This window comes from Uloborus diversus, chromosome 6 (genome assembly GCF_026930045.1).
Source record: "Uloborus diversus isolate 005 chromosome 6, Udiv.v.3.1, whole genome shotgun sequence".
NCBI classification, from domain to species: domain Eukaryota; kingdom Metazoa; phylum Arthropoda; class Arachnida; order Araneae; family Uloboridae; genus Uloborus; species Uloborus diversus.
Genome location: NC_072736.1, coordinates 83,527,947 through 83,555,936, shown reverse-complemented (window position 1 = coordinate 83,555,936; position 27,990 = coordinate 83,527,947). Strand labels below are relative to the sequence as shown.

General features: G+C 32.8%; 1 protein-coding gene across 1 annotated transcript; it reads left to right on the top strand.

The window, feature by feature from the left end:
* Positions 1–22: 22 nt before the first annotated feature.
* Positions 23–26,999, top strand: LOC129225249 (formylglycine-generating enzyme-like). Its single transcript, XM_054859825.1, has 8 exons — positions 23–481; positions 3,072–3,146; positions 9,021–9,103; positions 12,269–12,391; positions 17,628–17,742; positions 19,232–19,345; positions 24,217–24,276; positions 26,317–26,999. Exons 1-8 carry the CDS (start codon positions 35–37, stop codon positions 26,413–26,415), a joined length of 1,116 nt encoding a protein of 371 aa, XP_054715800.1. The 5' UTR covers positions 23–34; the 3' UTR covers positions 26,416–26,999.
* The last annotated feature ends 991 nt before the right edge of the window (positions 27,000–27,990 follow it).

Sequence of the window (27,990 nt, the reverse complement as noted above, 5' to 3'; positions counted from 1 at the left end):
TAGTTTGATATTCTCTGCCTCATTTTGTTAACTCATGTTAAAAAAGAGAATTCAGTTCTCTTTAAAAAATATGCACATCATATCAGCAGCATTGTGTTTTTGGATTGTTTTTTCAGTGCATTCCGCAGAATCATTGGATGGTTCATGTGGTTGCTCTAAACTTTCTCGCAGTTCAAAACTTTCTGATTCTCATTGCAGCTCAGAAAACGTTTTGAAAGAGGATGTTGTTGATAAATATTTAGAAGAAAATAATCAGAATGCTTTAAACGGAAAAACTGGTGATATAGAGGAGGAGGAGTCTCGAAGTTATGTATTAATTGAAGGGGGCAGTTTCCAAATGGGTACCGACGAGCCTGTTTTCGTTGCTGATGGCGAAGGCCCGGCAAGAAAAGTTACAGTCGATAGTTTTTATCTGGACGTACATGAAGTCAGCAATAGTGATTTTGAAAAATTTACGAAAGCAACTGGGTATGTCACTGAGGTAATATAATTCATTTTAAAACTTTTTTGCTCATCTGTTGTTTGTTAGCCTCATTGTACATGCTTGCTTATTTGGTTTCCACTGGGGGAGGGGGAGCTTGAAAAAAACGTTTTAATTCCAACTTTTCCCTATTAGTATTGAATCTAAAAACGTGTTTCTTCAAATACCAATCTTAAAAACTCATTCCTGCTGATACAGCCCACGGCAGTATTGTGGATGGTCCTTTGAAAATATAGAAAACTTACATGTGAGTATGTTATACTAAGTTTCAAAAAATCAAAATATATTTTGAAAGCATTACTAATTTCCAACTTGAAAAAGTGCTTTTCCAGTTGTATCTTAAAGTATGTGGTATGAAAATACTATAATATGCTAATTATTAGCGCTGCAGTAATGTCAGAGCAAGATCTATGATTTTTCTGAGCTGGGGTAAATCTTGAAACTGCTGCACCATCCCATTTTCCTTCAAGTTTTTCTTAAGTTTCAATGAAAAAGGTATAAAACTAGGGTACATTTACCACCTAGTGCGAGGATACCAGCTTGTTCTCCACTAGATCCAGAACTGAGTAATGTAATCAACCAGATTTTTTTTTCATTCTACATTTAACAAATCGGTTTTTCTGGCAGAAAACCAATTTTGGTTAAATTTGAATTCCCACCAAACTTGGATGACACAACGGCATGCACTGGCGAAGAGAGGTTAAACCCCTCTTTGAGGAAAAGGTAATCAAAGTCAAAATGAAAATAATATACATTTAGCTTGAATTTGCTGCTAATGTTTGTGCATGAATGTCTTTTTTTTGGAACATTTTCTTTTCCTTTTGCTGCAGTCTACAATTGCCCTTTCTTTAACAGCTGAAATCATATTTTAGAAAAAAATAGCAGATCCACTGAATGAGCTGAATACAAAACATGCACTGCGGAAATATTGCTTATTATAAGGGAGGTTATGATGAATCTGGCATTTGTGACAAAAGAAGAAGAATGTTGTTGCAGTCAAAATGCGTAATGTTTGGTAACATAACTTACCTACATCTTCAATAAACTCCTTTCTGTTTAGTTTATTGAGCGTTATGTCATAGTATAAAAACTGATGCACATATCATGTTATGAAAGAATTTTGTGTACAATTTTGCACACTTTTTGCATTGTCTATCTCATAGTGAATATATGAAAAGGAGTGATTCAAATGAGGTTGTAAAATAAATGATCTCTGTTGTTGCATGCAGGCACTGAACCAAAAAGAACTGTTTGACAACTGTGTTGTATTTTCTTGACAATAATAGTAATAAAAAAAATTTAAACTTCTCCTTTTTATGAAATTCTGCAATATACAATATGACAATACTACAGGAAAATACCAATCAACCGACCTACTGCATCCAATAACAGCAACTTCTCATTGATTTGTGAGCATCACTATGGAATAATCCTAAACCAGAGAGACCTACTCTCAATAGAGCTGAGATTACCTTCACATGGATAGCCAATTGTCATTAGTGGGTTAAATTGATTTCAGCTGCTATTGTGAAGGCAATCTCAGCTTTATTGGGCTGGAGAAGCCCATCTTGCTTTTGCTATTCCAAACTAATTATCTCAAATAAGCGTGAAACGACAACATCTAGATCCTTTTGGACCTGCTGATTGATGTTTGCTTGTAGTTCTGCCTAGTCCCACAATAACTTATTGCTTATTAGATGATCATAAGCTAAAAGAAGCAGGCTGCTCTCTGGAAATTCTTCAGCATATTTTTTGGTTCTGAGGAAAAAAAGCTGACCCTGCAGTGCACTCCACGTTCTTAATGGGCTCAACGACCCAAAATATTGAAAAAAAAAAAAATGAATATACACTGTTGACTTCTTGTGTGGGTGTTCACACAGAGTTTTTGCATGGGGGCCCAAAATTTATAGATCCAAGCCTGAAAAAAAAACTTACAAATAATATCAGTTTTGGTTGTATTTTCTCATAAGTTTTTATGCTTCTTTCTTCCTTATAATTGCATTTTTAAAATTTTTGAAAAATAGGCCTGAATTAAAACTTTTGTTTTCCATGGCTAAATGCAATTTTGAATTACTGTCAATTAAGTACAATGTGTGTATATATTTTGCTTATTATCTATAAATTTTCTAGCAAAATAGAACTATCGTAAAAACAACGTTTAGAGGAACATTTTAAATCGAAAAATCCATGCCAATAAGGGGAACCAGGGCCGTACACAGGGGGGAGGGGCTTAGGGTTCACCCCCCCCCCAAAGTTTAGTTTGATATTCAAATGTTCGTTTATATTTAAAAATTTCCAAAACACAAATTGTCTTTCATATGTATATTAATTGCATAAAACACTTTCATAATAGATAACTTGATGACTTGAACATTAGCACAAAGAGTGCAAAGCTCCACATGAAAGTTTTAAAACCCTCCCCTAAATTATTTTTTAGTTACGGCCCTGAGGAGAACCATATTTATTGAGCAGAAAGTGCTTAATTTTAACACATGAGAGATGTTAATGATTTTTGTGATATATTTTATTAATTTCTTATTGGTGGGGGGAGGGGTGTAGATGTAAATAATTTGGTTTTGATATGTTTTAGGCAGAGAAGTTTGGAGATGCCTTTGTTCTCGAAAGTTTTTTGAGTAATGAAGTGAAAGCTACCATAACACAAGCAGTAAGTTTAAGTTTTATGGATTTTAAAACTAGAGAAATAGGAAATATTATTCAAACCCACTTTTATTTTCAGATTTTTTCTGAATTTATTTTTACTCAAGAGTTTTTTTTTTTAAATATACATTTTTCTGTCACAAATCAGAGCTGTAATTATTATTTTCTTTTTATATTCCAAATCTTGCTTTGAATTCAGTATTTCAATCACTTTGCAGCTCATGTCAAGATTGTCCATGCAGGATGTAATTCTTAACTCTCTAGTTGCAGATGGATGAAAGCACAACATTTTTGACAGATTGCAATGTATCAAAAAAGATCTCTCAAAAAAGTTTCAATCAGCTCCAAAACAGGATTAGAAATTAACAGTCAGTTTTGAAACCAAAGATTTTTTTTATTTTGATGCCCATGTTTTCCAACCTAAAATACCAAGCTTGGCACCTCAAGTTGTAGACTAAAAAAAACCTTTGCTTTTCGGACTCATTGCAGTTGAGACCTATGGGATTGTTATAATCAGTGATGTAGTTGAAAAAAAAACATTCAGGAAACTCACCTTGGGGTTTGGGGGGGGGGGGGGCGCTAAACAATAACAAAAGAATAGGTGATTTGATTAAGTAATGAAATATAGTTATGGCAGTCAGATAAAATTGTAAGAAAATGGGTTACAATAGTAAAATAAGTATGTTTTGTGTCTTCTGCGGGGGGGGGGGGGGGGTCCAGAAATTTTTTTTTTTAGAACATGGAATTTTTGATTTTTGGAAGGAAAGAATATTTAAACTTATTCAACAAGAGATACATGTATAAATAATATATTTTTGACGTACTCATTCCAAAATTTATTTGCCATGTCTCTTTTTCAATAAAGGGATCATCAAAGACAGGATGGAGTCCATGTCTGTTGCAAATCAGGATCAGACAATTTGATTTCTTTTTAACACCTGACACACAAAGGAAGGGGGTTATAAGTTTGACGTATCTGTGTGTCTGTCTGTGGCACTCAAGTGCCTAACCTGATGGACCGATTTTGAAAAAAAAAAAAAAAAATTGTTCGAAAGGAGAGTTGATCAAGAGTGTTCTTAGCTAGGTTGCATCTTTGGATGACATTAATTAATGAAGATATTTATTAAAAACCTCTAAAAAGTTTTCCGCAATTTGTGCAGTGAACACATAGTTAAAAATTTTAAAATTTAATAACAAAATAAAGAGAATTTTATCCCATGTCTGATAGAATGTGTTTGGAACTTCCATGTTTCATAGAATTCGAATTATAACTTTTTTAAAGCAGATTTTAATAATGGCTAATTTTTTATTCACGTGAGTGATAAACAAATGCATTGTTGGCCGACAAGGAAATAAAACGCAGTGATTTAAAATTTTTATCTGTTGCCATTTTCTATTTAATAGCAAATAAAATACTCAACATTGATTTTTAATTATATAAGACTTTTACAGGATTTTCAATTTTCCCTCTTAATTCTACAGTTGCGACTCAGTCGGTTTTTTTTTTAATTTTTAATTTTATCGTTGCTTGTTAATTTATTATAAACTAGTTGCGTTGCCTGGCTTTCCAAGATTTACCTCAAAAATAAAAGTTATGCCAAGTGATGTGTGTTTAACAATCAGGCTTCAACAAAAAAATTTATATATCTGTAAAAGTTCCTGACAGATCGCGGAAAAACAACTAGAAAGGAAAAATTTTAAATCCTCGCATTACAGGAAAAGCCTCAAAACAAAAGCAAGAATTTTATTTGTTCACAGTCGAGAAAAAAATGGCAACAAATCTTTCCTCTCAGTGATTCTATTGACAATAATTAAAACTGAGCTCGCAGTAGACGATAAATTTCCGATTTGATTTTGGTGTTCCTTTACTTAAAAATGCGTACAACTTTTCTCCTGTTGATTTTACAGCCTTGTTGATGGTTTCGATACTCAAGGGAACTAAATCTACTTCAGGGGTATTTTGCAGGCTTTTAAATGAAAATCGAACCCATCCAATAATTATTTCGGGTAGAAAAAGTCTTTTAAGGTCCTAAAACTAAAATTCGAACGGTTCAGTACCTTCTTTGCCACTTGAAAATCTATCAACATTCCTTCTCGAGTGCCCACTCCCTGTCAAATTTGGTCGAGATCCAGCATAAACTGGATTTGTATAGGGAACATGCATAGATATATGCACATATTCTTTGTTTTATTTATATAGATTTTCTGGAAGTAACACAATTCTGTATGAGGAATATGTGTAACAGTGATGAGAGGGAAGTCAAAAATGGCTAAAATAAAAAGTTTAATTGTTTTTTTCCCCCTGTTATTTATTTATTGTTTGTAAGAATTTTGACCACTATGCTCTAACCTTCCATGGATTCATTTGCACCAAAACAATCGTTTAAAACTAATTTTGAAGTTTTCAAATATAGTAAAACCTGTTAAGTTGACCACTATTTTCGGGTACAGAATCAGATCTATATCATATAATTCAACCTTTATAAGTTGACCACCTGTTTAAGTTGACCATTAAAGTAATGCACTGCAAGTTGTCAACTTATACAGGTTTTACTGTAACATATTTTTTAGCCCACCACTTGAAAATTAATACATTTTCTTTATAAATTAGCTTAAGTTCATGTAGAATTTTTCATTTCACTTGACTCTCGTTTTTTCTACCATTTTCAAATTGACTGTTCTTTCAATTTATCATTAGATGATTTTTATAAAACTTTCAATGATGTTAGGTTTCATTGTTGGAAGTAGAAGAGTTTGTTCCTGATATGTTATAGCAGGAAGTAGTAGATTCGTGAAAATTTTCGAGTTCTGAATTTTGATGGGTGCTGAATAGCTGAATCAATTTTGAGGATTTCCAAAAAATATCTGTCATAGTGAATTTGTTTCTGACACATCTTTTTTGGATATACAACTTCAATTTCGGTAAACTTCTAGGAGAACTCCTCCCCTGTAACGCCCAAAAAATGCCCTCTTTGCGATTAAGAGTCATCTAGAACTGAGTTTCAGAACTGCAATTTCGAAAAATTTATCCGGAGAGCCCCTGAACCTTCCCTCTTCGTAACACAATCGAAGACAATCTGCAATGGCCTTTTTGGAGTTTCAATTTCGAAAAATTGCCAGGGGAATGCCTCTCCTACCACTAACATTACCAAAGATCTATCAAAATTGCATTTCTTAATCAACAGGTTCGAACATTTAAGTGGAGCCCCCCCTCCCCCCAACTCCCTTCAACCACTCTCAGATTGGAGCGTTGACAGGGTGATGTTTTGGGAGGTGAGACGTGTTAACAATCCAACAATATTTCGGTTCAGATTGCAGTAGTTAGCATTACCCCTCCCCACCCCCCGTTTGCCTGGGAATTAGAAACTCGAAAAAGTGTTTCCTTTAACCTTATTTGAAAGTGAGAAAATTTGGGGGGGGGGGGGGGGGGGGAATTAGCGCCATTGAGCTTGGGGGGGATGGGCACCCCTGCTGTATATGGAACAGAATTTTTAAAAGATATGTTATCTTGTTCTATCTTGCACATATATTTCTGATTAGGAGAATTTTTATTACTTAATATACCACTCAAATTATTTGTTGAATATAGTACTGTCGATCCCACTTAACCGAACATCGTTGGTTCCAAGAAATATTATTCCATAAAGCAGGGTATTTGATTAAACGGGGAAATTTTATTTACCTTTTTAAATTGACAACATTTGTCTTAAAACGTAATAATAATAAATCAATAGCTACATAAAGGAAATAATGTTATTTCTAAGATTTCGAAATAAGCTAAATAAACAACAAAATAGTTCAATAATTAGTATACAATTACAAGTATGTATGAAAATTATAAAAAGTAACCTACAACTTGAGTTATGAATCTTTGTTTTGGCACCTTTTTTCAATTTACATTATTTTTTGATTTTGTAATGACAAAGACAGAAGAAATTTGATAGAATAGTGGAAACATTTTGATGGAAGATGATAGCGAGAAATTTTACTTTATATTTTAACATGAAAAATTGTTCCTACTTAATTTCTTTATAATTTATCCTAAAAATTTCTCCACAAAAATATTCGCGAAATCTGATTGTTATTCTATTATCCGGGGAAATTATTCGATTAAGCAGGGATCTTTAACATTGCGTCTATGGGGAAATATTCTGTTCTGGAAGTTTTTATTTGTATACGCGGGGTATTTGTTTATCCTTTACCCAATTAAGCGGAGCTGACAGTACCTAAGTTTTTTTCCATTTTGATGCCTGGAAAATCAGCCCGGCTATGTCCATCAAAATGCCTAGACTTGAATTCTTGTTTCTAACACTACACTGCTGCAATCTAGATTCATGCAATTTTAATCTTCCTGTGATATAGTATAACAGGGTTCATTAAGTCAGCTTGATTTAAATCATGATTAAAACCACAATTTAATTCCAATGGTTTTTTTTTAAATCATTGATTTAAATCATGTGATTTGAAAAATAAATAAATAAAGACTTCAAAATATTTTAAAAAGTGATTTTTCAGTTTCATAATGAGTTGTTCCAAATGTAAAATATGTTGAATTTACACAACTGTAACTTCATATACATTAACTCTCTACAGTTGGGGTAAACCTAACCTGTCAGCATTTTCATAGTGTGATTAGTGTTAAATACCTACTTTTTTAGTTCCTTTGGCACAATAATTTGTTCGGTATGCGTTATTGTATATTAATCAAGAGTCGTAATCATAAAAATGTTAACTTTTATTCTAAGATCAAATTCTTCCCATTCATTTTTTATGTCTTGCTCTGATTGATACAAATTACGAGTTGAGTTGTTCATATTATAGGAATTAGGATCTGCATTGTCCTCACAATGCTGCCAGATTAGGTTTGTCCCAGCTATAGGTCCCCTCTCTGCATGCCTAAGCAGGGCGAGCTCTAGCAGTTCTGCCGCCCTAGATGATATTGACAAGTGTCACCCTCACCATTGAATATTAATAAGCTTTACTAATAATAAAGCTGAAAGTCTGTCTGGATATCTGGATTTCTGTCTGTCTGTCTGTCTGAATCCCTGTGACACGCACAGCATCTAGACCGTTTGGCCGATTTTCATGAAATTCTTCAAAGTTAGTTTGTAGCATGGCGGTGTGCACCTTGAAGTGATTTTTTAAAAATTCGATTTTGTTCTCTTTCTATTCCAATTTTAAGAAAATTTTACCGAACAAATTATCACAATGTGGAAGATTAAAATTACGAAATTATCATAACAAAGGAACCGTAATATTGGCGAGCAAATGAACATAGCAAATTGGCGAGAAATTCGTCATCCATTATTTGTAAATATACAGGTGAACCAAATAACCTTTTAATTTTCAACTACGGGCAAAGCCATGCAAATACCACTAGTAACAATACAAAATAATGATATATTAATAAAATTAATATAATAGTATGATGTTTAAAATTAAAGTGAGTTTCTAGTTAAAATTCCAAACTGGGTTTTGCATATCCAAGCACTGGTACAGGTATACACACTTTTAATTATCTCTTTTAACATTAAATTACTGCATCTTAAGGCACTGAAACATATATTAATGTTTTCAAGAGACTTTTAAATTGCACAATTTTCCACTTCTAAAATTAAATTGAATTTCTTGTTAAATTCCGAACTATATGTTTTGCATATCCAAGCACTGGTACATATTCTAAATTATTATTATTACTTTTTTTTAAGCATTGAAGCAGGGAATCTTATGGCACTGAAACAGATTTCATACCTTAAAAAAATGTTTCAATTTCGAAATTTCCTGCCCCTAAAATCTGCCGCCTTAGGCAACTGCTTATCCCAGGAGCTGGGCCTGTGTCTAAGTGTGAGTTCATATTCTGAGTTACTGCTTCTATTTCCAGGTGGCAGCAGCTCCTTGGTGGGTTCCAGTAAAGGGAGCAGACTGGAGACATCCAGAAGGAATAGACTCGAACATAAGTGAAAGGTGTGTTATTTCAAGACCCTTTTTTTTTTGAGAGTGTTTTTGTGTATGTTCATTCTAATTCTAACCTTCAAATATCTTGCAAGCAGTTTATTGCATTGAATGGCACTTCCTTTGTGATTTGTCAAAGATACCTTAATTCAAACTTGTTGCCTACAGTTAAATAATTTAAGATTAATATTGTCTTTAAACAGTGGCATTCGTAACACAAATGTCACCTGGGGTGGTAATTTGTAGTGTCCCACTTACTTCACAAATAATAAAGAATAACAACGCTGTTTTTAACCAAAAAGCTCATATTAATTTCAGAAAAAAATCATTTATATTTATGTGTGTAGAGAAAATTTGAGCTTGGTAACATATATCAAGAGATAAATATAAATTATGTACCTACTTATTCTTTTATGATCTTGCTATTAAATATGTTATATATAATGCTTGATAGATTAAATATAACTTAAAATGTACTCAGGGCCGTACATAGGCGGATTTAGGTCTGAGTTCCTGTGGGAGCAGGATTTTTTTTTTTTTTTTTTTGAGCAATATTAGTTGTAATCAAGACTGGATTTATAATATAGACTTTTCTGGCCCTAAGCTGTTTCTGATTTTTGGTATGTTTTGTAGACCCTGACAACTTTTCTGTCGGTGGCAAAAAAGGCCAAAGTGCCCCCCCCCCCCTCCCCACTATGTTTTATACATAAGGTTCATGATGGATAACGGTGTCCCTTTTAAGTAGGGAATATACCTAATTAGATATACCAAGTAGAATATACCCAATTTTAGGGGTCCGGGGGTTTCTCCCCCGTAGGAATTTTTGTAAAATAGATATAAATTTCTGCATTTTGAAGCCTTCTGCAATTCGAACCACAAAGATCTCTGAAAATAAATAGCAAAATACTCTTTTGCCAATTACGATAATACGCAATACAAATCAGTGGCAGCAGTCCTCAGAGAGAAAAAGCGAGGAAGAAGATAAGATTATGTTTTGTTATTTGCTTACATCGGGCTGTTTAAATTCAATTAGTTTTTGGTCAAGCCTTTAACCCACCCACAAATACAACAATGAATTAAACACAAAATGATCAATAGTAAAAAATGCTTTTAAAAAAATGGTGTACAGATTTAGAAAATAGATAACAGGAGAGTACCATGCTGCCCATTTGGACAATTCGTCATTTATACACATGATAAGAAATTAAATTGAAGCACCCTTTGCTTAGGAATTTCAAAGACTCATCTAATCCATTTCAAGGGCTTGAGAACAATTAAAATTATTTAATTACAAGCAGTGCAGAAAACGAAAAGGAATAGAGGTGGTGTTTTTTCCCCCGTACCGAACAGATTAACAGTATGCAGTAGAAGTAAGATAGAAGCAAGCAATACAAAAGAATTTCCAAAATACTGCACTGCATTTGGGATTAAATAAACAGCAAGATGTGAAACATGTGAGTCATAAAAATTTATCTCAAGTACTATGTCACAAAACGGGAGAACCATGCTTTTTACATTTTTGATGCAGGATGAGGGAAGAAATGAATTTAACATATTTCGGCATTTTTTCCTCTACCGTCTATCCCCTCCCATTTGTTATAAATGTTTAACTTTATGGTTTGTATTTGTACTTTTCCAAAATTTTCAAGGTTTTCAAGCATTTTAAAATGAAATTTATTTTTTCAAGTCCTCCCCCCCCCCTTTTTTTTTGGTAAGGAACAAGTCATGAAATTTTCTGGAGTTGGGGGCCTTCAACAAAGCGGGTGTCATAAGCTATATAGCTTGTTTAGTTTATAGGAAAATCCGCTCTTTTAAAATCTTTGTTTCAGTTTCTAATTTGTTGAAATAATTCTTGATTATTTTAAGTATTGCAGCTGAATACATACCTCGTTCAGTCAATATTTTCACTTATATACTTGCCCTAATTGCTTTCAGTTCAAAGTAGTCGTTTTCAACACATTTCAGCATCCCAGTGACCGCTTTACTACTTGTAATATATTGTATGGATTTCTCCCCCCCCCCCCAGAAAAGGACAGTCGCTATTCTCTTCATTTTCGCTTCTGAACTATTCAAAAAAGAAAACAAAATCATGATTTTTTTTCTTTTAAGATTTTGGAAGGTTTATTGTTACTATGTATAAAGTTCTCCCAAGACTGAGGGGGCATTGCCCCCCTCAGCCCCCCCCCCCATAAATCCGCACATGGGACCGGATTTAGAAGTGTGGAGGCCCCTAATCAGGATTCGAAAAGATCATCATATTTTTGAAAATATCCGATACTTTGGTATATATACGAATATTTAGATATATATGTATATATCCGATATTTTCGACCCGTGAAAGGATATTTTGTAAAAATTTTACTGTGGGAGCCCCTTTGTTGTGAAGGCCCCGGGGCGGTAGCCCCGCCTGCCCGCCCCTAAATCCGGCCCTGGGACACCCCTGATCAGGGTTCAAAAAGATCATCATATTTTCGAAAATAACCGATACTTTGATATATATCCGAATATTGTGATATATATGTATATATCTGATATTTTTGATTTAAAAATTTCCGTTTTAATCATTTTGTCAAAATTTTTTTTAATTTTTGAGCTCAAGAAGCGAGAAGCTGCAAGGATGACCTGCAAAGTTAACCATTTTTCAGATTTTTTTTACTTACTTTATTTTTCTTTAACTCATAGGTACAAATTACAAATTAAATGAATAAAAAAAAATATATTACCACTGAAATGCTCGATGAAATAAAAAATTGATAGTAAATAGATACTTGCAATCAGGGCTTTCTGATATATCGATAATAATATTATTTTTGTGCAAGCATTCTTTGTAGAAATACAAAAAAAAAAAAAGTCTGGGAGAAAAAAACGTAAAATTTGCTGACTCGTGAAAGTTAGCATATTTTGTAAAAATTTTATTGTGGGGACCCCTTTGTTGTGGAGGCCCCGTGGCAGTGGCCCCGCCTGCCCTCCCTTAAATCTGGCCTTGAATGTACTGGGGAAATTTTTCAGAAGAGAAGTTCTGAAATTTTCCATAAACTCTTAAAAACACTTTCAGATTTTCACCCCCTGAAAATTATTGCCTTGGGTGTCCTCCCTCCCACTGCTCCTCTAATGACATTATTGACTGAAAGCAGATTAATTCATTTCATATCTTTATTATTCTTGATTCATTTTCAGGATGGATCATCCAGTTGTTCATGTATCTTGGAATGATGCGATAGCTTTTTGCCATTGGAAAGGGATGCGTTTGCCTACAGAAGCTGAGTGGGAGTATGCATGCCGTTCTGGATTGCGAAACAGGTATATTTTCTTATCTCTTACACTTTGCTTTCAAAGTCCTATAATCACTAACATAGAGACTCATTTTTATTATAATGGTTAAATAATGTTTAAAAGGTAGTTTATAATATTGTGAAAAATGTGCATCAGTGTTTCATTTTTTAACTTGCAATTTAAGGATCTAGCAGCTTAGACCAATTTATTTTTCTGATTGGTCATAGAATAAATTTTTATAGAAATCATTTTTCTTCTCTTATAGACTACCAAAAGGCCAATCAAAACTTGATTTCTATGAACATCACCCAAGATCAGGGTTGGTTTTCTGCCGGCAGAAACTAGTTTTTGCCGTGCCAGTGGCAGAAACTGGTTATAACCGGTAAAAACCGGCAGAAACTGGCAAAAACTTAAAAGCGTCTTTAATAACTAAAGTAATTATTAAATGATATTTGTTTAAGCTAACTAAAAAATGAAACTATTTCATCATTTAAAAAAATAAAATCCTATGTTAGTGCCCTTGATTTAGTTCAGAAAGGGAACTTTTCAATTGCAGATGCTCGAAAAATTTGGATTAATATAACAAAGGACGAGAAATAATACGGTTGTTCAGGAAAAAGGAGTGACATACAGAATTAAACAGGCATCAGTGATTGTAATTTGCTAGCTTATATGCTTCATCTAAATTGCTTGTGATTGAAATTATTGTATGTTTCAAGAAAGTGCCAGAATTTTTACTTGCCAATATTAACGTAGATTTTGTCGCTATGTCACAGCTTTATAAAATAATTTGGCCCTATTTCTCAAAACTTATTTCTCCAGTCAAATTTTTACCATTGCCCCAGTTACTGCATGGTGGACCAGTTTAGAAAAAATATACAATAGACTAGCAAAAATACCCGGCGTTGCCTGGGTCAGTAATAATTATGAGAAAAAATCGTTACTTGCTTTTGTTTTCTGTTTTAAGTGAAAGAATTTAAAACACATCTTTTTGACGTGATTAAAAATCGAGTTTCTTCCTTACCCATAAAACTAAAATAGCAATAAGTAAAATGAACGAAATAGTATTGATTTAGAAACGAAAGCACTATATTTAAGCATATACAAATTTCCAAAACATGAAACTAATCTTCTCATGTTTAAAAAGATTAATCTGTTGATACTTTTTTTTTAACATGGAGTCTAAAACCTTCTCTGTATGGCTAATGATGTACGAAGTGATTAAAAAAAAGTAGCTGCGCTCGTAATCCCCTTATACTTGCTTTAGTTATTTTGGGAAATTTCAATCATTGTGGGCTTTTGGTGCGATTTTACCGAATTTGCGAAAGTCATTTTGGGGTACCTTCGATGATGCTCCCCCATTCTTTCCTTACTTTGTAAAACGATATGATATTAATTTTCGTTACAGAGATATCGTCGCCAGATGCTGAGATACTTTTGGTCACCATAAAATGGCGCTAAACAGTTTCATCCGAAATGGTTCCAAAATAAGTAGTAAAATTTGGTGATTGTTTGACATTCCGCAAAAAGGAAAATTAATGGAAGTTTTTGTACTATTGATGGATTTGCCTAATTTAGTTGCTGGATTATTTAACACAGTAAAAAAAATCTTTTGAAAATTCTTTGATTGGCGATATTTTGTTTACATGGTGAAAGCTGAGAAACATTATGACGTAGTCTTCGGCTTCAAAAACAGCGACGTTGAAAAAACTGCCAAATGCATCAGCTACGGAGATTTTTCTGCAAAAATTTTGGCGATCTGCTGGTTGATTGGATAATGAGTAAGTGTTCAATCAGCATAAATAATAATAAAAACCATTAATTACATTGAAGTTCCGTTTAAGTGGAAAATGATCAGCCAAGTCATGTATTATTTGTCAATCTTGTGCAAAAATCTTACTTCAAGATTTGACTTGAGGAAAGCCTTGAACAGTCACGAAAAGCAAAGATAGTCAACAATACAACAACTGTCGCTATCGACAGGGAGTTGAGATGATACACTAAATACTGTATTGAGTTGAGGAAAGCCTTCGAATATGGAACTAAAAAGCTCATAACTCGTTTTTTATTCTACTTAGAAATTTCGAACAGGTGCCATCTTCAGCAGAAAAATCAGAGCTTTCGATGGACATATAATGTAAATATGTGCAAGTATTTTTTCATTCCAATATTAGAGAATTTATACAAAAATGGTGTTTTATTGCCCCCTAAGGGGGTTTTGCCCCCCATAACGGGACGAAAACTACCCTATGTGTTATTCTGATGCATAAGCTATATTATTGTAAAGTTTCATCAAAATCCGTTCAGTAGTTTTTGCGTGAAAGAGTAACAAACATCTATACATCCATACAGACAAACTTTCGCATATATAATAGTAGTAAGATGAAAGTTTCACAAACATTGCTAGTTCCTTGATGCATTGCCTTCTAGCTCTTCTGTAGCAAGAATATTTTAAAATTTCTTGTTTGTGCACATTAAATTGAGAAACTGTTTAGATTTTAGAAAACACCTTTTCTAAGAGGCAACTGCAGGGTTAAAACAATGTCACATTTAAGTTTTAACTGTGAAGATATTGTAATAAGTGTGCTTTGGGGTTAACAACTAATAATGTTTTTCCATGCATTTTGCATTTTCTATTGTAAGTCAGAAATTAATTTTTTGTCATTTTGTGAGTTTTTGCCAGTTTCTGCCGCAAATGTGGCAGAAAGTGGTTTTTGCCATGCCGGTTTTAACCGGTTTCTACCAGTGGTTTTAACCGCCTCGGCAGAAACTTGCCAACCCTGCCCAAGATTAGCTCCAGCATTTCTTTTTGATTGTTTACGAATTTTCACATATTAGACAAAATTAGAACTATTTATATGTGAAAACAAATTAGAAGGTATTTAAAAGAAAGAAATAAATTAGATAAAGCTCACACACACCTTTTGTTGGAAATTAAGCCCTTGAAGTCAGTAGTATTTCTTTCCTCAAAGTGATTTTTGATTAGTCATAATTTTTTGTTCTTTGTGAAGTAGAAATTGTTCGTTTTTAATTTTTCTTCAAAATAATAATCATAAGATGAAATACAAACACAGTCGTGTCCATTTATTTTAAAAATTTGCCAATTTTCTGCATTTACCTTTTACATTCATTAGCATTAAAAGAAGCAAAAATTCAATTAATATCGCTTGTAATCCAGGATCTGCAGTGATGCAAATAAATTGAGTGATATTTCAGAAAAATTACAGTAACCCGTTGTTCTTTTCACTTTTTGCGGGACAAAGAAAAAGAGAAATATATCCAAAAGTATGATATAACGGAGGTCGTTAAAAATAGTTGTAAGTCTAATACCCCCAAAGCAGAATACTTGACGATGTTCTGCAACGTAAAATCATTTGACCACAATTGTTCTGCAAGTACTTCAAGCATTGCATACACAAGCAAATCAACGTGATTTTTTCCACAAATTGGGAGCCCTAAATCAAAATCCTTTCATACAGTTTTTTTTTTCTTCAGTTTTTATAACTTCACCGCTGCTTTGCATTTCTGTAGAACCTAAACCAATTGAAATTCTAGAAAAATATTTTACATGCTTTCTAAAATGCATAAAAAGGGCAAAGATACAAAATTTTCTAAAAATCTGAGCCCAGGTGTCAAACCATGTTCTTTTGGTTAATTTTACATGGCATAATAGATAAATTAAAATAATGTTAATAAATAAATAAATTACTGAAATAATAAGTAAAACGAGTCGAATTAGGGTAACAAATAATAAAACACTTCAAAACATTCTAAATAACTGAAATATTTTCAGGATGCAAAAGGATTGAATTCTCAAACAAGACACGCAATTTTCGTCGATGGACGTTGGCATGTATCCAAAACATACGTTTATGGAGGCAATTGCAGCGGATGAAGGTCGATTGAGAAAAGAAAGAGAGAACCAAAAACGCTAGAAAAATCAGAATCTTTTCAGATTTAAAATATGAAATTTCTGCAGAAGCTGCAGATTTTCTACAAATATTTTCCAGCTCAAGATAGAATTTTGCACAAATTCTGCAGATTTCTCTAAGCTCAAAGTAAATCTTAAGTTCTTGCAGATGACTTATAGAATTCAACATTTTTTGCGAGTTTTCCGCTGAATTGTTGTAATTTCCTAGACTTTTAGATTTTCTTCTAAATTAAAGAAATCTACAGAATTTGTGCAAAATTTTATCTTGAGTTGGAAGATATTTGCAGAAAAACTGCAGTTATTTACTGTAGAAATTTCACTGAAATCTGTAGAATTTCTGCAGAAAATTTGTCTGAGTTTTTCTCTCACATTTGAGCAGAATTGTTCTGCAGCTCAGGCATCTGTTCTGCGACGTACGTCGCAAATTTAGTAGTATTCTGCTTTGGGGTCTAATACACAAGTGAATTAGCATTCATTCTTTTTGACATGATTTTCTAATGTTTTTGATGTAGTTCACGAATGTACTATCACACCTGTTGAAATTTAAACAATATTGAAATTTAAGTAAATTTTCACCTTCAGAAAGTTAAAAACATTAAACGGTGAATGAAGACGATCTTTCTGAGCTACGACGAGATAAGAGTGAGCATTCCAATACCCTCTTATTCCCGATAGACTTTCTAATCTATTTGATTTGCTGTAGAAAGGATGTGCAAAGTAAAAGTAACCACATCGTTTACAGAAAACTCTTTTGCCCGTCGAGATCATTCTTCCTTTCTTTGATGCAAATCCCGGTTTGTGCAACCAAACACAAATTTTTTTTACTAAAAGAAGGGACTTTTAGTAATTTTTTTACTAAAAAAATTACTAAAAGAAGGGAGTATGTTCTCTTCTACATGGGCTAGCATGACACCTGCTTGATGTCTTTCACTCATTGTAAAGGCAATGTATCAATACAAAAGAAGATGTCAAGTTATTTACAGACTATCTTTTAAACTGAAATATACTGCGTGGGTATGTACATTTGGATGACAGGAATTGCTGCTGCTTTTCCAGCGAATTTAGAGGAATAACTTCCTTTAGTTCATTGACAAAATAAAGAAGAAAGAAACCTTCTCTGAGCAGTACCATATGTTTTCAGAAATGGTTTGAAACTTAAAGCAAAGGTTTTTTTTCTTATTTTAGGCTTTAATATTTCAGGAGAGAGAAAAAAAAAGCGATATGTCCGAATGACAATATAACAAGGCGCGATATAACGAGAGGCTACTGTATAATTGTAACAAAAGTTTTGTCAATTATAACTATATTTGACCAAAAAATTTCATGCTGTAGATTATTTCCCTGGGGAAACAAAGAAATGCCCAAAGAGAAGCACTACATGAACATCTGGCAAGGTACTTTCCCAAATGAGAACACAAAAGAAGATGGTTATATGGGCACTGCTCCTGTAAGTACTGAATTTTCTGCATTAAGTAATTTCCCAGACTAGTAGGCACTTCTACTTTATTATGTCATCTTCCTACATTATATTGTTCTCAAAAACATGGAAGTTTAATATGTATAATGATTACAGAAAAAAACCCTGTCAATCTTTTTTCAAGGAAGCTGAAAAATGATGCCATGTAGCGATTGCTAAAGTATTGAATCGGCAATCATCCTTCGTACAAAAATTCATAAAGTCGGCTTGAGTATTTGTTTGACAATCGGTCGTACTGGAGGAAAATCCTGTCAGTCAAATGTTCAAATGCATTTTTTAAAAATCAACTTTTTTTTGACTGATATATCCCATTGTGCCCTTCATATATTTTTCTCTTATTGGAAGTACAATCGGTTTTTGAAGCAAAGTTGCAACAGTAAATAATTTATTTAGTGTCTGGGATAGGTAAATAAATTATGATAATGATTTTGAAAGATTGAGTATAAATTTTGCCCAAGAGCTTTTTTCTTTTTCGGTCTTTGTCAAAAAAAAAGTGATCTTTTTTTCTGGATTTTAGTTTAAGTACCTGATTTGTAATATTTCACCTAATGCATCCTTTGATACCAACAAAACAAAATAACTATAAACCTACAAAGTCATTTTAAATGTCAATTGACAATTGTGCAGTAACTGAAAGAAGCAGATGTTTAGTACTAACAAAAAAAAAAAAAAGGTTTCATATAGAACTTATACTTTTTATCTAAGCACTAAAAATTTTCTTAATGAGTGTAATTTATACAGCGATAAATTTCGAGCTTAGTTTTCTCTTCCATGCTCAGAATAATATTAATCATCATGAAAGCTAATTTTAAATGCAATATAGAAGCAGAAAATTAATGTATTTACGTATAAGTGGGTATGATTCCTGTTGGTTTTTCTTTTCTTTTTTTTATTTTTTATAATTTGCATTGAATTTACAACCTTTGCCCCTCCCCAGAAAAAATCCTAGTAACAAGTCTGTATGGAAAATGAAAAAAGTTGATGTAGTTTAAAGTTATATGATCCTGTTCAAATTTGAGCTTGATTTTCTTTATCTAAAATTTTGTAGCTCTGAAATTTTTTACTTGATTTTTCTTTTTTTTTAATAAACAAATAAATATATTTGAAAATTTTTGCTGTATCCATTATGTATACTTATGCCTCATATATTTCTTATACAAAAAAAATATAAGATTTAAAATTTTACTTTATTTATTTTGCATTTGAATCATATTGATCAAAAAAATATGAAAGTTGCAATTTTAACTAAACAAATTGCATGTTATAGACACTTTCTAGTTCAAAACATCAAAACAAATACATTGTTTCATTTTTAATTATTTATGAATTTGTGTAACAGAATTTAAGCATTTTGCAGATGAAGCTATTTCCTGCATACAATCTAACTTTATTTGCTAACCTTTTCAAATTAATAGTACTATCTTTGTTCTCAATTTACTTTACTTTCATTTGCAATCAGGTTAGTGCTTTTCCTGCAACGGCTCTTGGCCTCAAGAACATTGTGGGAAATGTATGGGAGTGGACAAATGACTGGTGGACAACTCAGCACACCAATCAAGCCCTTAACAATCCAGTATGTTATTCAATGATAAAACAATCCATTCTGTTGATTGATGCTAAAGAAAACTAAACTAGATTTGAAGAAATAAAATAAGTAAAAATGGAAAAATTATTGGCATAAATGCTTTGATCTTCCCAAATGAGCAGCAGCCATCCACTAATATTTTTTGATGACTGCTGCTTTCCATTGGAGCTTCAAAACAACTTTCCTGCACTGAAAATGTTGTTCCTTGTGGCCCCAAAACACATTTCTATAATAATTTTGCAAATTTTATGCTTCAGTAATATTGATTTCATCATTTTTTTTTTTTTTTTTTTTTGCTCCAATGTAATTATATTTTAGAATGAAATAAATAGTCAAAAGGATACTTAATTCAATTCCATAAAAAATATATATGTATATATATATAGAAAGTACATATTTAGTTTTTAAATAAAATTTTGTTTACACACATCAGTTTGTATGAAGTAAGTTTAAATTATTTATCTATTTTATGAAATATTTTATTCTAAATTTTGTCTGAGTAAAATCATATCCTAATTAACTGGACATAAGTAAATACAGTAAATTAGTGAAACATGTAACAAAATGTTTCATGAGCAGCAATGCATGCTAATTTGTTTACGGTAAACTCCCGATTAACCCGCGGAATAAGGTGGTGCGGTAGCTGTGGATAATCGGAATAATAGGTAAAAAATGATACTACAGTATACAATGCAGTAGACCCTCATTTTATGCGGGAGTTACGTTTCACGAAAATGCCTTGTTAATCGAAACCGCGTAAAGTTAGACCTAATACTAGTATTTAAATATGGGTTTGGTTCCGTAGATAGCAAAATACTTCATTCTAGTGATGACTAAATGTATAATAAGTTTAATGTGTTCTTATATCAACTTTTATGCACAACATGCATAAAGAAAACATAAATTAATTTTGTGTCCTGTTTATAAAGAGGAGCTGGTTGTGATAGTCTTTTGGCAGTCATTCTGTAACTCTTTGCAGAGCATTAACGCATCCATGATCACTCGCGTCATTTCCATCATAGAATCTTCCTTCACTAACAAATCAGAAAAATCATTTCTATTATCTAGGAATGCTCAAAATTTTCAATGTGAACGTTTTTGGTTGTCCGTCACTGACGTCGGTATTCTTGTTGGTTTTGTTACTCTTAAAAGCTCTTCTCCCAGTGAGTTTTAATCTGTGTGAGTTTAAAGACTTTACTTCTGGAAAGAGCTCTGGAACCAATCACATATAAAATGTCTCCGGTGGCCCTAGCTTGATTATTAGCATGCCAAAATGCAGTTTATTACACATAATCTGAAATCTTTACTTGTTTGAATTTTGAAAGAGGGGAAATTTTTATCTGTTTGCGTTGCTGCATCTATGTAAAACTATAGTGCCTAGAAAGAGTAGTGTGCCGACCGGCGCTTTTTTTCCCACGATTCTTGAAGACAAATTGTATGAAAACTGCTAGAGGGCAGTGCGATCGAGGTGCACGTTCAATTTTGCAGTGTTTACATTAGTAGACGCGGGATTTTGTTACAATTAAGTTCGGCGTTTCTCTTTTTTACCTTTATTTCGTGAATTTTTCATGAAACAGTGTTTAAGACTTTTAATGGAGGCATCAAAGTTGAACATTAGAAGAAATAAAGCTTCATCTTGTTTCGTACCAGGGTGCAAAAGTGGATACAAAACATTCAAGGAAAGGAAGCTGCGCTTCCTTTTAAAAGAACATTTTAAAGCTGTCATAAGCAATGTTAGACTAAGGAGAGGGACGAGGAGGTTCCCCATTTGTTTTTAGTTTTTAAGGATACATTTCTTTTGCTATTTTACATATGAGATAAAAGTTAAAAATACATAAATACTTTTTTTGACAGTGATAACGTCAGATTCCAAAACTACTTCTATTTCGATAATTATCGACAACAAAAACGTTTGCTGACAGGTTCTAAAGAACGTTGTAAAAATTAGCAAACTAGCAGTTTGACGTTGATGAGTATTACCGAAAATTCAACAAATAATCAAGCCAGCTGTTTGCCAATTGCAGTTATTTGCAAATTAGTATGTTAGTTACATATGTGATCGGAGCAAGTGGCCCTATTATTTTTTTAATGTAAGGAAAGTCCTTGAAAATTAAAAAAAACAGGTCGGAGTTGGTAGGTTTTTAATTAACTCCGATTCTTGGACACAGACTGAGAAGCCCTGATAATTTTAATTAGCTTCAAGAATTTAGGAGCAGTTTTATTTTGAAACTAGCGGTACCCGCAAGACTTTGCCCGGAGGAGAAAATTAAAAGGTCATTTGATTAGCCTGCATATTTACAAATAATGGATGATGAATTTCTTGCCAATTGGCTATGTTCATTCACTCTTCCCATGTTGCGATTCCGCGTCATGATAATTTCGTAATTTACTCGTCCATCTTATGATAATTATGCTTCAGGAACTGTTCTTAAAATAGAAATAAAAAAAAGAACAAAATCGAATTTTCGAAAAATCGCTTCGAGGTGCTCACCCCCATGCTACAAACTAACTTTGTACTAAATTTCATGAAAATCGGCCGAACGGTATATAGGCGCTGTGCGCGTCACAGAGATCCAGACAGAAATCCAGACAGAGAGACTTTCAGCTTTATTAATAGTAGAGAAATAAGAGACGCACAGTTATTGAATATTAGGGGCCATTCATTAATTACGTAAGGATGATTTTGGCAATTTTTGACCCCTCCCCCCCATGTAAGGGTACGTAAGATTTTTCACTCCCCCCCCCACTCTTACGTAAGATTCCATTTCGTTTTTCAAAATGATAAAATAACAAATCTTGAAATCGTTACATCACTGGAATCGTTATTGAATTCACATTATTAAATTAAACCTTTTGCGTAAAGAAATAGTTACTGAAAAGTTAGAATCTAAACTGAATGTTTTTTCGACCTTTTTTTTTTGTTTTGATGTAATATTAATTACAAATAAAACATGCCATACACAATGCGACTCTTTTATTATATTTTACACTATAAATTCTTTGTAAAACAAATAGAAAGCATCTTATCCAAACACGTTTCTTACCTTCCAGACGCAAATGGAACATAATCTCTGCCAAATCACTTGACCGCGCAATTTCTAATGTGAAATACAGACTTGGAAAATATTACGTAAGAATGAGTTTGACCCCCCCCCCCAGGTAGGGGTACGTAGAGGCTTTTCCAACCCCCCCCTATCCCTCGGGACCCTTGCGTATTTAATAAATGGTCCCTTATAGTCTACTATTTTCATTGAAGATAAATTAGCATAAGGTAATTTTATATGCTTCAAAAAATAAATGAACACCCATGTAACAATTAGCACTTATTACAGAATTTGTCTTTTGCGCAGAAATAAGTTCATGTTGGCTATTGAAAAAGTTATTGATCCCCATGCAAATTTGTTCTTGCACCTCGGCTGGGTGTGGGCTGACGCGATTGACGTCATCGCCAATCGGCGATCGCACGTGCCGAGTCGACGTGCATATGACACGTGCATTGAGAGGGAATGAAGTGGTGTTTGGAATGAATGAGTGAGTGAGGGTGACTATCAAGTTGATAGATGGAGATCGCTTTTGTTTTTAAGCGATTCTGTTTTTATTTTATTATTCTGTAAATAGTTATGATTAAGTGTTCAAATAAACGTCGAGTTTTTAAAATTAGTTTTTCTTTCAAAAACAACTGCTACATGGTTTTAGAACGTTGGGAAAGCTCAGGAAAGGAATTATTTTTCCAACAGTTCAAACCGAAAAACGGGGCTTTTAAACTACAAAATCAGCTTGCAATCGCTGATTTAATACGAGTCTGATTGAGGAGCATAACGTACTCTCGAGCGCAGTGCCATCGCCATCTGGATTTTCCTCAGATCTGACCTCACTTTTTCCCTGCCGATCGGCACACTACTCTTTCTAGGCACTATAGTAAAACCGAAATACATCCGCGTAGAACAAAATAAAGGTGTCAAATCTTAAACCGCATATAATCGAAACCGCGTAAAATAAACCCACTTAAAACGAGGGTCTACTGTAGCTAAAAAATGTGAATAACACTCACACATACATTTAAATTACAGCTAAAAACATTGCTACATTGCATCTACTGACACTAAATATAAAACATATATGTAAAAGATAAAAACGAACAATAATGCAATTATAAGTTTTTAAACCATTTAATGACAGTTTAAATGGTGAAAAGATCCATCGAACCACAGATTATCCGACTGCTGATAATCAGTAGTTTATTATAGATGAAATTTTATTTTAATAAATTTATTCTTACAAAAACATCCTCACTGAATCTGAAGACTGATAAATATTTGAGAGGTTTCGAGATTATGACCTTTTGTAACTCTCTGCTTTTAAACGTAGTCATTACTTAGATTTTTAAGAATATTGCAATGTAAAATGGCTTCATGAAGCAAAAGATTTCACTGCGCTCCTGTCTTCAGCATACATAATTTGAGCATCTGTTTTTTTTTATGGCTCAAAACCAGCTTATTTCTTTTTCAAAATCATTTATGAAAGTAATCTCTTTTGTTAACACACAGTAGTTTAAGTAATGCCTTTTCTTAAAAATATCCATAAATTCTGATATCTAATAATGACAACCTTTTTTTATGCTGGCAATTTAAAAGTATCATTTTAGTGCCATTGATTGCCAAAAATAGATTCGTAACAGTTTTTTAACTTAATTTCCCAAAGAGAATCAGTTGTGACATTTAAGATATTGATTTATTTCTTTGACTTGAAAATTGAAAAAACGCTTCACAAAATTATTCCAAATGCTTAATAAATCTTGTATTCACACACACAAAATTGCTATAATTTGTTTAAAACATATTTTTTTATTTACTTTTCAGCAAGGGCCTCAATCTGGTAGTGACAAAGTCAAAAAGGGAGGCTCCTACATGTGCCAAAAAGTAAGTTTTTTTCCCCTTCCTTATTGTTGATAGAAATCCATTGTTGCAATTTTGTTTGGCATGTACTATCTTTTATTGAAGTAAGGTTCCATTTTTGAAAATGCTTTCATAGTATTTAGCAAGGACAAATTTCTTGACACTTATTATTACTATTATTGTTTTTTTATCGTTGTATTTTCATTTCATTTTCAATAATTTATGGAAAAGGAAAATCTTAATTTCCATAAGTTATAGTGTTAAACATTAAGTCTTTCTAGTGCAGTGTTATCGCTACATTAATTGTTCAAATAGCAATAAGAATAGCAGACATGTTTCAGGGCTACATTGAACTCTTTTTCCAATATAGAAAAAAAAAGTTAGTGCATGATAAGACATCTGTAGTTGGATGTGTCTTCCTTTAGCTCCTTTCTTACATTGCAAAAAGTGGTATTTTACACTGAAATGTGTATAGGCAAATCTAATTAAAAACCAAGTCAGTTTTGCATTTTGAGCTTGATGCAATGTTGCTACCTGATGTAAATGTTCAATTTCTAAAGTATGCTTAATTTGCAGCAAAAAAGCAAGATCTGTAATTATAGTCTTGAAAGCTTGTTTCTGTACATAAACATCTTAAACTCCATCGAATGTGTAGAAATTCATATTATCCGGAAAGGAAGTACCGCCCCCTCTTAAGAAAAGTTTTTTGGCTTAGCAAAAAGTTTGTTTTTTCTCTCAAGTTACTGCTTTCAAAAATTGAAAGCACAGGATTTGATCAGCATCTATTTGTTGAACAGTAAAGGGGAGCAAATTAATCCTTATTATTATTATTATTATTATTTTTTTTTTTTTTGAAATGAGATTTTAAAGTAATCTCATTTTAAAAATATCAAATATTGAATAATTTGAATTTCTAAGGTTGTATGCCTCTTAGGTTTACAATAAACTACCATGAGAAAATTTCATAAATATAAATTAATATTTCAAATTCTATTTAAGTTTTTTTCCCCTTCCCATGTGGAGATATTTGAAAAAAAAAATTAAATTTTTAAAGAAAGCTGGAGTCAGAGTCGGACATTTCAAAATCCAGAAGTCGGAGTCGAGCCCTTTTTCGTCCGACTCCGCAGCCCTGATAGTTACACCAAGAAATGTAAAATTTATTGAGCAAAGGAATTGAAAATGAAAATTGAAACAATGTTAAAACAGTTCCTAATTGTAAGTAATGTAATGAATCTTGCACATTTATATTGACAGTAATAATGTTTATAAGAACAGAAACATAATTATTATGATTACTCTGCAAACTGTTTAACGCATTGCACTATAGCCATCACCAGCTAGAAAAAGCAATTTTACAATGCTGTTTGTGTCTATGGTTTAAGCAATATTTAGGCGGGAGGATGAAAGCGATGCGCTATGGCTACAGTCTTTTTATGTACCAGAGTGCAGAAGTCCAGTACAGATTCAGTTTGTAACTCCTTAACTTTCCCAAGAAAGTAAATAGAGGTATCAAAAATTTTGATGCAGATCAATGACCTATTTTAAGAGGGGAGCCAAAGATGTTTGTGTCCCTCCTGAAATAAACTTAAAACTATTCATTGTGAGTTTTTTTAGGGATTTTGATATTTTTAAGCCTAAATTTGGAAAGGCTGGCTTAGGTCTTCAGGTTTTAGAACTTCAATTTTGTAAAATTACAGAGAGTTTCCATTCTCTCCCCCTTGCATAATCAAATATTGTTTAAAACTGCATTTCTGTAACTGCAGTTTTGAAAAATTAGCAGAGGAAAAAGCTTGAACCTCATTTTTTCCACCAACAGTACCAAAAATGGTGTAAAAGCGCCTATTTAAGAGCTTAAGGTTGAAATAATTTCCAATTGAGGGTTCTCTTAAATTCTCCCAAGATTATTTCGAAAATACTTTTGGAACTTCAATGTTGAAAAATTGCTGGTAGAGTCTCTCAAGGCAGGAGCGATTGCCTCAGTTGCCCCTCCCTTGTATCTGTCCATAGTCCTTCTTGAATATTCCCATGTATGTTCTTGAATGCATGCCTCTTCTTGTCTTGCAGAACTACTGTTATCGCTATCGATGTGCAGCCAGGAGTCAAAACACACCAGATACCTCTGCAGCCAATCTTGGATTTCGGTGTGCTAAGGAACAGTCCTAGTACTGCTTTTGTGACAGGAAACTTTTATAACTGCCTACATATTAATACAATTTGTTAAGTAACCTAACCTTTTCCCAGAATAGTTCAATCGTAATATATATGTTACAGAAAATGTGATAAATGCGTTGATTTTACACAATCCCTCGTGATTATTTATAATCACCACTTAAATTAGTAAATGTGATAAATTATTGAATATTCAGCTGTATATAGCAAATTTATAGGTTTATTTATAGAATCACCTACTCATAATGGGGAATTTAATAAAGTCAGTTACTTTGCCATAATTCATTCAGTTTGCGCAGCTACTTGGCTTTTCCTGTGACGTACATTTCCTTTATGCGGCGTGCTACTGTGATACTCTTTTAATTGTTTACAATTTTTTTTCATATTGAAAATATGAATTTTTTTTGAACTAAGTCCTCATTACTCTACAGAATGATTCAAATTTAGTACGTTCCAGATCATGAGTTGGGGATTGTATAAGTAACCCTTGATAAATATTGAATAATTTGTCACATGTAACAACTTTTTTGGTGATATGAATCATCATCAGTAATCATATACAATCAACAATTTATTGCATTTACAGTAACATATATACATATATATATATATATATATATATATATATATATATATATATATATATAAAATTAAGCAAACAGAATTACAAATATTAAACAAATTATAAATAACAAATGATGATAAAAAGGAAAAATGCAAACAGCTATTAAGTAGGAATAGAAAAAGAGTGAATCCAGAGCTCATCAGCCGTGGAGGATTCATTAATTATGGTCAAAAGACCAAAATTTTAACTATAAACTAGAAGAGAATGTTTAAGCTCCAGTACATGTAATATAGAGTAACAATGGGCAAACGCACCACTTGCTAAGCTAAAAACAATAAACTAGACTTTCCTTTTTATCATCATTTGTTATTTATAATTTGTTTAATATTTGTAATTCTGTTTGCTTAATTTTATATTTACTTAGCTTTTTAGTTTTGCTGCGTTGCGCATCTATAGGCTCTTGGTGTGGTCTTTTCAATATTTTTCACTTTTATTATATATATATATATATATATATATATTCTTATTAAAAAAAGACAATTAAAAAAATGTTCAAACAACATTTGAACTATTTAAATTCTTTTGAATGCAGGCATTTCATATAAAAGTAACTTATTGCCCCTAAGTCACAGCTAAGAACTACATGCAATGTACCAGGCAGCCTGGTTATTACATCCAAAGACTGCAGTTTTGTTCTTATTACAATGCATCAGTCTGGAATAGTGAATAACCAAGCTGGGGGTAGATGCCATCTCATTGATGCTGAGAGTGGCAACAAACTGGTAGATAAATAAAATTTATCTTGCCAGCAAGTCACTTCGAATTTGCCAGGGAGGGGGAGGTGTAGATTTAATGCAAATTCCATTGAAAAACTGAAAAAACATGTCATGTTATGCAAAATGAATCAATTTCTCAAAGCCAGAAGGTCGGTTGCCCCCTCCCAGGGCTCGAAAATTATATTGCCCGACATGCTTGGGGCATGTAAAAATTTCTATTGGGCATGA

What these genes read in the sequence shown, in the direction of transcription:
- LOC129225249 (XM_054859825.1), top strand. Translation starts at nt 35, where the DNA reads ATGTTAAAAAAGAGAATTCAGTTCTCTTTAAAAAATATGCACATCATA. An exon ending in AAGCTACCATAACACAAGCA is followed by an intron (nt 3,147 to 9,020) that starts GTAAGTTTAAGT and finishes TTCTATTTCCAG; the next exon opens with GTGGCAGCAGCTCCTTGGTG. An exon ending in CGTTCTGGATTGCGAAACAG is followed by an intron (nt 12,392 to 17,627) that starts GTATATTTTCTT and finishes TTCATGCTGTAG; the next exon opens with ATTATTTCCCTGGGGAAACA.